At 39.9% G+C, this 9,849-nt stretch overlaps 1 protein-coding gene across 1 annotated transcript in view; it reads left to right on the top strand.

Moving 5' to 3' along the window:
- LOC108240302 (calcium/calmodulin-dependent protein kinase type 1D-like) overlaps nucleotides 1-9,270 on the top strand; it is a 33,630-nt gene extending 24,360 nt beyond the window's left edge. The window contains exons 5-12 of the mRNA XM_017423675.1: nucleotides 589-727; nucleotides 989-1,112; nucleotides 2,150-2,225; nucleotides 3,716-3,828; nucleotides 4,819-4,897; nucleotides 4,989-5,076; nucleotides 8,303-8,640; nucleotides 9,183-9,270. Of these exons, the coding sequence (XP_017279164.1) occupies nucleotides 589-727; nucleotides 989-1,112; nucleotides 2,150-2,225; nucleotides 3,716-3,828; nucleotides 4,819-4,897; nucleotides 4,989-5,076; nucleotides 8,303-8,640; nucleotides 9,183-9,246 (1,021 nt within the window). The 3' untranslated portion in view covers nucleotides 9,247-9,270. The remainder of the gene's footprint in view (nucleotides 1-588; nucleotides 728-988; nucleotides 1,113-2,149; nucleotides 2,226-3,715; nucleotides 3,829-4,818; nucleotides 4,898-4,988; nucleotides 5,077-8,302; nucleotides 8,641-9,182) is intronic.
- Nucleotides 9,271-9,849: the final 579 nt, after the last annotated feature.

Below are 9,849 nucleotides of genomic sequence, written 5' to 3'. Positions count from 1 at the left end.
TCGGTGAAGAGCGGCTCTTGAACTGAGGAATGACTGTGATGACGGACGGTTACATAGTGCAGGCGGGGCCTGTCACTTGTCATCATCACGTCATTTGCCTAAAGGCGTGATTAAAGGTGTCTTCAGCCAGGACACGCGGGAGCGTGATATCCCATAGTACATATGTTGTACCTCGTTCCTCTCCTTCAGGGAACAGTAGTTATATGCATAACATTACGTTCTGTCAGGAGGAATGCAGCAAAATTCCAACAAAGAAAACCCAAAACATTTGACTCAAGTCATACAGTTTTAATGCAATGTTACCAAATACTAAAGAAATGTATGTAAACATGTGACTCTGAAGAGTAATAAAAAACTATTTCTCATTACTCAGACATTTAACAAATAGAAATAATTTTAGGAATCCTAACTGACCTAAAACAGTATCTGTATATGTCTGGTTTCAAATGTATGTTGTGTTTACATTATTTCATCAGCTTAGATCAAGAGGTTGAGATCAGATGCAAGCTGCTGTGAATTAACTGGACAATTTGTCAAATTCAGTCAAACAATGTTATGTAATTTCTGTGTATCTGTGTGCACATGCAGGGTATCAGGTGGGGAACTATTTGATCGCATTTTAGACAAGGGGGTTTACACTGAGAAGGATGCCAGCACAGTGATCAAACAGGTGCTGCAGGCGGTCAGTTACCTGCATGAAAACAGCATCGTACACAGAGACCTGAAGGTAAGACATACAGAAAAAAGCAAGGAAAATTTTACATCACATTAACACATTAGTTGATGTTTTTATTTAATCGTGAAAAAAAAATCTTCTTAGAAGATGTTAGATCTGTACTTATACAGTTACAAATTTGCCATGCCTCACTGTGAGTGTTTTTCACTGTCCATTTTGAAGCCTTTGCTTCAGTATGGGCCTTGCTTCTTTTTGATCCTACCAACATTTTAATGTTATATGTACTATTTTTTTTTCCTTTTCTCTGAGCAGCCTGAGAACCTGCTGTACTATAACATGGATGAGAACGCTAAGATCATGGTCAGTGACTTTGGTCTGTCTAAAACACTTGAACACGGTGTGATGTCTACGGCTTGTGGTACACCGGGATATGTTGGTGAGTTAAATGTATGGTTTTTCTACTTTGTGTACTTGTACTTTGTAATAGTTGTGCTATTCAAACTGGTTTAGCAAACACAAAATTCTAGTATTAAATTATTTTACTGTAGCTTGAATTGAAATATGTCAGTAATTTGTTACAAAAACCTCTGCTCTAAAATTCAGACTCTGAGACTTGAAAGTTTGAGAAACCAAAGATTTACTAATAGCATGTCAAGCAGATAATGAAAATTATCTGGGGCAGAAGCAAAGGACATTAAATTATAGTACATTTATCTGATAAATTCCAGTTTGTTCGAGTAAATACTTTACCTTCTTCATACATCAGAGTTAGTAGTAGAGTTCCTCAGGGTTCAGTGCTTGGACCACTACTCTTCACTACATACATGTTTCCATTTAATAAAATTATTAGACAACATGGGATAAATTTCTATTGTTATGCTGATGATACTCTGTTATATTTATCCATGATGCTTGAACAATCCAGTTACTTAAACTACAAACAGGTCTTAGAGACATAAAAACCTGGATGACTCCTAATTTGCTCATTTTAAACTCAGACAAGACAGAGTTTGTTTATTTAGGGGACACCACTTAAATAACCAGCGGTTAAATGACGTCCAGCTTGTTGGTTCCCTCCACAACACTGGATTGAAGAGATGAGCAAAGATTCTTAGCCAGCAGTTTCAGAAAAGATTTGATGTTGCCTGCACATGCCCCTGAAAGGCATTTACTATAGTCACTGGTGTCTTTAAAACAATGTTTGCTATGAGCTTCTACTCATAGCAAACAAGGCACCTAAAGAGATACTACCTAAAGCCTTGTCTGTGACTGTTGGAGGCTTGTTGGAGACTCAAAATGACAAGAAAATTGCAAGAAAATATGCACATTTTCAGCTGCAGTCACACAGAATTCTAGAGAGTAGGAGCTTTTGTGACATCTACATCATGTTGCAGCCTAACCCTGATATACTGATATCTATACTGATAAATGTTTGTTCTACCTGTGTGTTACTCACTGTGGGACAAATTGCAGCTCCTGAGGTTTTGGCTGAGAAACCCTACAGCAAAGCAGTGGATTGCTGGTCCATTGGAGTCATCACTTACATCCTGTAAGTAGTATTCTTTTCTCTTTATTGACACAACACATTATATGTCACTGTGACAGTTTACAGTAAGAGGAACCCTTGTGCAGAACATTGGGACCAAATACTAAAATTGGTCTAAAATTTAAAGTTGAATTAACAGGCCGGTACCAAAGGCTACAAGCACTGCAAATAAAACAGACAAGAGCCAAAAGACAAAACCTAAAAGGTTGAAGAAGCCTAAATGCGACACAAAAGAAATGATGGCCCCAGACTTAGAGGAGGAGCTGCTTTACACTCAGCTGAAACTCTCCCCAGTGCATGCTGAAGATCATGGCGTAAAGGCACCAACTGTGCCACATCATCTGCAAAAAACAGGGATGAGACTCTGTGGTTCTCAAACCAGATACCCTCCTCTCAATGACTGCACTTTGAGATTGTGTCCATAAACATCACAAACAGGATCAGAGACAAGAGGCAGACTTACCAAAGTCCAACCTGCACTGGAAACAACCTTTGTGCCGAGAATGTGGACACTGCTCTTACTTTGGTCATGCAGGGACTGGGTAGCCCTTAAATGCCACTGTGGCACACACCCACAGTACTCCCCACAGAATGTCCCAGGGAACATGGTTGTAAGCTTTCTCCAGATCTACAAAACGCGTGGATGTGAGAAACCAACTCCCATGACCTCCTCAGCAACTCTGCAACAGTGAAGCTCTGGTCTCCTGGTCCACAACCCAGATGGAAAGCCACACTGCTCTTCTTGAATCTGACATTCGAGTCTGCTCCTCTAAGTCTAAGGCCATGGTCTCAAATAGAAAAAGATGGAATTCTTCTTTGGGGTTCTGGGTGAATGTTTTCCTCTAGTGGAGGAGTTCAAGTACCTGGGAAATGAACTGAAGGATCAAGACCTCGTCTGCAGTAATAAGGGCGTTACCCTGGTCTGTCGTGTTGACGAAGGAGTGAAGCTCAAAGGCAAAGCTCTTGATTTACTGGTCCATCCTTGCTCCGACCCTCACCTTTTGTCATGAGGTATGGATCATGACTGAAAGAATGAGATCCTGAATGCAAACAGCTGAAATGAACTTCCTCTGTAGTGGCCAGGTTCAGCCTTAGCGAAAAGGTGAGGAACTCTATCGTCTGGGGGAGCTTTGAGTAGATCACTGCTCCTTCTTGTTGACTGGAGTCAGGTGAGGTGGTTTGAGCATCTAATTAGGTTGCCTTCCCCTGAAAGTATTCTGGACACATCCCACTAGGAGGGGACCCCAGGGCAATCCCAGAACTTGCTGATTAGATTATGAATCCTCTCTGACTCGAGAACACATCAAAGAAAGCAAACCTAAAAGTAATAATAATATAAAACAAAACACTGGATCATATTTAAATAAATCCAAAATTAAACTTGTATCATAAAGAGAGAGACACTACATTATCATTACGAATGACCTCATACAAAACTGCTCCGAAACAGAAAGCACATACAGTTGTAACAGGTTTTGCTCTGTGCGCTGCAGACTCTGTGGTTACCCTCCATTCTTTGAGGAAAATGAGACCCGTCTGTTTTCAAAGATCATGAAGGCTGAGTATGCCTTCCACTCCCCTTTCTGGGACAACATCTCTGAGTCAGGTAAGAAAACATGTCCACACTTTTCAATAGGCAACCTGTTGAGGATAGAGGTCTGAGGATTAAATAGTTGGGATTTATTCATGAATTTTTACTTTCTTTTTTACACATCAAATAAAAAACAAACTGGTGGTTCACACATCCACTGTTTAGTACTAAATACATACAAAATGTAGCAATGAAAAAAAGTTTTGTAAATAAGTTAAAATGGGACTGAAGCCAGTATCTAACTGAGTTTGGACTAGGTAGCAATGCGAAACTACAAGAAAATGTTCATATTTTGTTGCACAACCTTTTGAGTTAATTACTGCAATCAAGTGATTTCTATAATCAAGTGATTTCAGCCACATCCAGGGAGGTTGTCTCCAGTCCTGTGGACATTAACCTTCTGAATAATCTGTGCAGCTGTAGTCACAGGAACATCAAGCTGCTTGGAGATGGTCTTCTAGTCTGTATCTTTAACATGATGTCAATAATTTTCTTTCTAAGCTCCTGAGACAACTCTGTCCTCAACTTCCTGTGTTCCATGTTCAGTGTGGTACACACCATGATACCAAACAGCCCTGTGACTACTTTCAGCCTTTAAACAGGCAGACTTTCTGATTACAGGATTGAAGACACCTGTGATGCTGATTACAGGACACACCTTAGTTTAACATGTCCCTGTGGTCAAATTGGTATCAATTATTTCCAGTAGTATCATCGTTTTTGTCAAGGCCAGATTTGTTAGTTTGCATTTTAAAATAAATCTGGTGGACCAAAATTCAAAAGCAATGATGGAACTTTTATTAATTAGTTTTAGTATTTCTTTTTCTTTTGTATTACTTTTGTCAGTTTCAAGTCATTTCAATGACCTCTGCAGGTTTTTCCACAGCTAGCTGCTGCTGCTGTTTGTGCTGACAGAATTTTATGGCTGACTGACTGGTTGATTTAAAAAATTGCGTGGCTCAGTAGTTGTATGGGTGTTTGAGTATCTGTCTTGTTTGTCAACAGCCAAAGATTTCATCAGGAATATGATGGCGAAAAACCCAACAAAACGCTTCACCACTGAGCAGGCACTGCAGCATCCCTGGTGAGTCCCTGTTCACTGCAGACATGCGCTTTAGTCGTAATTATTATTATAGTTTTTTTTACACTAACTTTTATCCCTGACATGATTCCAGGATAGCTGGAAACACAGCTAAAGACCTGGACATTTATCAGTCTGTCTGTGAGCAGATGGAGAGGAACTTTGCCAAATCCAAATGGAGGGTAAGTGACATGTCAGCTTTATGCCATGACTACAGCAGCTTTTCCTAACTTCAGTCAACAAGCTGAGGTTACTGAGCTAACCAGACAAAACACATTGTTCGTGGCTCAGTTTGAGAGTGGTTGTCTGGTAACATGAACTATGGATCAACTAAAAGATGATACATGATACATCTGTCAGGTTTTATTTTGTGTCTTTGATACACGTTTTCCTGTTTCCTACAGACATTCCTTGATATTGTTTATCTGCCATAGACAGATTTTAGGCCTGACACTTGTATCTTGTATCTTTAACCGTGATACTGTTAAAACCAGAGCAGGTCAGAAAAGGCCTGGTTCAAAATCTTCAATAAACTGTCCCCTCCATTCATACACACACCTTTCACAAACACATTTTCCCTCAGATGGCTGACACAGCCTTTGCTGTCATGTTCCCTGGCACTGATCCTGACTAATCTCACAGATTTACAAACTCCACCCTATGGCATTGACTCACACCTGACATTCAGTCAGACCTTCACAAGCTGAAATTAACTCAAAAAATAAAAAACATTCAGTGTCTCTTTATATTGATTGCTGAAGTTAAAAACCTCTGATGCATTCATAAAAACATTCATTACTTTTGTGCTATGAGCTCTAGTGATATTTTCAAAGGGTGGATTTTAACATTTTTCTAAATAGAGAATTTTGTGTTGATTTTGAGTGCTTGTGAAGCTGAAACCTTCCTCCCACAGGAGTGTTAGTTTAATGATTCATTATAAAGTTTTTAACTTGTTTTTTCTCATGACCAACAGCCAGAACAGCAAAATAAAGCAGCTTAAAGAACTTTAGTCCAATTTGATGTCTTTTGTCCATGTTGATTAAAGTTTTTCTACATAAAATCATTGAGCAGTGGCATTAAAATAATATTTGCTAGACCATAATATAACCTTATTAACCTGTGACCTTATTTGAAAGGTTTTTTTGGAAACATATCAGGATTTCCCTTCTCTGCCAGTCAAAGTGGAGAGGTTGTTTCCCTTAAAAGAAGCCAGAAGGTCCAAGCAGAGGATGTGTTGCTTCAATCTTATGTTAAATATTCACATCTTGTTTGACCAAGACTTAAATTGCCAACAGATTTACTGTTTCCCTACAGTAACAATCCTTGTATCTGTGCACAGGCTGTCTAACTTACGGTTCTCAGTACTGCTGATCAGATTCCCACAGCTGTGCCTCTGATTGGCTCCTTGTGCCTAACATTTAAAGCTGAACTGAAATCAAATGTAAAAAAAAATTACATTTCATGTATGGTAATTAGTCAAACACATCCCCACAACATTGCAGAGACCTAAAAGTTAAATAAACTGTTTTTAGCGTGTTAGTCAAAAATTTCTGAAGTGGGTGATTTGTGGGGCGGAGTTCATGACGACGAGAACTGTGCCACGGCCAGCCATGAACGCCACTACTGTCTGGTTATTTACTAGTGGAAATGGAAGAAGAAGCCATTTTTGAACACGAAGAAATGCCAGAAGACTTTGTGGGAGTAATGGATATACAACCAGACCAGTATGAACCTGAACCAACAACTGGATCTCCAGAATCAGATGAAAACTCTTCAGATTTAGATTCTGATGATCACCAAGACCGTCATGGCTGACAAAACAATGCACATAACGACCGAGTTGGGAACGTGGAACAACGAGAACTGATAACCACCATATGGTTGTCATAACATCAGTACACAACACTGCAAATCAACATAAAGACGGCAGGAGAGAGCTAATGTTGCTAACTTGAAGCTAACCCAATGCTAACTGGATGCTAACTTGTAAACAACATGACCACGTCTCAGAATAGCATTTATAAACTCTCACATCAGAGTAAACAAATCAATAGTAGTTTCAGACTATGACATTTAGTCTTTGTTGCGGTCAACTTAGGTGTGTGTTTAATCACACATGGATTGTTTATATTTTTTCATCAATAACAAACTGCTCTGAATCACAAACTGATCTCAGGCTGTCGGCCTGTAAGCAGCTCATACGTTTTAATGACAGAGTGCGTTCATGTCACGTGAGAAGTTCCTGTTCTCGTCTCCTTCTTTGCGGAGATGTCCTCCTCTACATTTGACTTTCTTTTAAAATTAAAAATACTTAGACCCGCTGCTGGCAAAAGGTTCTGCCAGTCCACAACATTAACAAGGGTCAGAGTGGTGCTTCCCTTTGATGTGATCCAAACCCGAGTTCTGATAGTAATTCCCACATCAGAGTTTCCATCCGTCCATCCATCCATCCATCGATGGATGGATGGATGGATGGACGGACGGACGGTCGGTCGGTCGGTCGGGCGGGCGGTCGGGTCGCGGGGTTAGCAGCCTAAGCAAGGAGACCAAAACTTCTCCCCACCACTTGAGCCAGCTCCTCCGGGGGAATCCCAAGGCATTCCCAGGCCAGCCGAGAAACATAGTCCCTCCAGCGTGTCCTGGGTCTTCCTCTGGGCCTCCTCCCATTGGAGTTTATGGAGCCAAATCTGAGGAAGGTTTTTTAAAAAAAATGAAAACTCCAAACTGGTATTTTCTGGCCCAACAACCTGAACTATATTGTACCGGCATTCATTCACTCACTGAGGAATTACTGAACCTCAGTGGCTCTGTAGACATTAGACTTCCAGGTTGATCACAGAAAACGCTGAAAACACTCAAGTGTTTTTTTCAATATTCAGAATTACCAAAAAATATAGTATTTTTTTATATTTAATTTGAAATTTCTACAGAAAAGAAATATTTAATGGCTATATTTTCACTGATGTTGGCTTCAAAACAGGTTTCAGTTCAGCTTTAACCAGTCATTGTTCCTCATAAGTCCTGCATCAACTGATTCTCTATGTTTGACCTAATCAGAAAAAAAGCATAGAGTGAGTCATGACTTCTTATTTTTAACTGATGTCTCATAGGTAATGTTGTTTATAAGATTTTCCGATAACTTACAGTTGGTGAAACTGAAAGTTGCGTACCAGCAGGTTTATGAGAAGTGGTGGTACACTATAAAAAGTGGCGGTAAATAGAGATAAAAGTTTACAAGTGTTGATACTACTGTATGTACCAGTGAATACCGGCCCACTTTAAGCACTGGTTTTTAATGTAAAGCAGCACCATATTAACTGATATTCCTTTATTAACTCATACAGATGTTTCCTGCAGATGTAGGAAGGTTCAATAAAACTGATTTTGTTTGTTTGTGCTTCCCAACAGCAAGCCTTTAACGCAGCCTCAGTGATTCATCACATGAAGAAACTGCAGCTGTCCCACAGTGAGTCCTCCCACTCCACTCTGTCCCCGCCCGACATTGTAGTAGAGTCCTCATCCCAGAAAGACTCGGAGACACTCAGACCCTGCGATGATCAAGACGACCCCCTTGACCCAAATGGCAACCCTGTTTGTGCTGCCAGTTATCTGTCATCGGGCAGAGGTCTCTGTCCACCACTGAGATCCAGTAACAGTGAACCAAGCAGCACACTCACAGCTCATGAGACAGATGAAGTCCAAAACTTCCTTTTAGAGACCGACGCTCCTTTCAGGCCAACCAAGAGGTGAGAGCTACTCCTCTGTTTCAGCTGCATGCAGTTATTATCACATGCCACTGAGGGCGAAAGAGCAATAATGTTTTTGCCCATGTTTGTGTTTGTTTGTCTGTCTGTTAGCAAAACATCCCACGAACCACTGAATAGATTGTAAGGGTTGTGTAATCCTTGAATGTACACAACTACAACTAATTAACTTTTGGAGTCAATCCACTTCAAAATGGCCGCCACAGCTAAGCAATTTTAGCAAATACAAAAATGGCTTTAACTTGGTCAGTAACTATACAGATACTGAGCAAATATTTGGCGTGGTTGTAGCTGAATGTGAACTAAGACGGCGTGTGTTTTGAATGACACTCATCTGTGTCATTTTTTAAAGTTTGACCAAAACGGCCATAACTCCACCCTTTCTCAACATAAGGTGGTCTTAGTCTGAAACTCTAGCATGAAAGGCGGTGGGCAAATTGCATTCATTCAAGGAATACTAGGTTTTAAATATATATCTTTAAAAAAAATATATTAATAAATGATGATTGTGTGATGTGTTGCAGCCTGGACGTTGTGGCTAAGAGGAAGGAGCCACCTCTTCAGTCTGGAGTCTGCTCTATTATGTGATCGGCTGAATCAGCTGACATGTAGGTAACGAGTCTTCTCTGATTTGGACTTCTCTTTCTTTAACCTGCTTATAAATGACTGTGTATATATATTTTTTTTAGTATTTCTATTGAGTTTGTGGCTCTCAGTGGCATCCTGTTGCTTCATCACGTCTGCTTTGGTTCCCTGCTGCAGAAAAACACCCAATGACACGCAATCAGTCGCTACACTGTGAAAAAACCCCCACTGAAGATGAAGGATTGTCTACATCTAATGAAGGATCAAAGCAGAAATCTGTTTCAACGGGCTTTATTCTTTCTAAATTCTCATTTCTGAAATGTTATTGTCAAAATGTTATTAAAAACACCATTAAAATGCTTTTTTGACTGGAGATTGTGATTTTTGTTATATTATTGTTCTTCTTACTTCTGTGTTAATAGACACGCCATTGCTTTAAATTTCAGTGAGCCCCGAAACTTCAAATCTTTTACGTTTGTGTTTGAGTGTTTGATCCAATTTACTTCAAATTTGATCTTTTGCCAGAAAACAGAAAAATAAATATTGACATTGAAGTCATCTGGATGAGCTGTGGTCTCAGCTTTGGAGACTTGTCTTGCACCCAAA

This window comes from Kryptolebias marmoratus, linkage group LG4, assembly GCF_001649575.2.
Source record: "Kryptolebias marmoratus isolate JLee-2015 linkage group LG4, ASM164957v2, whole genome shotgun sequence".
Lineage (NCBI taxonomy): Eukaryota > Metazoa > Chordata > Actinopteri > Cyprinodontiformes > Rivulidae > Kryptolebias > Kryptolebias marmoratus.
This window is presented reverse-complemented; position numbering and strand designations above follow the sequence as displayed.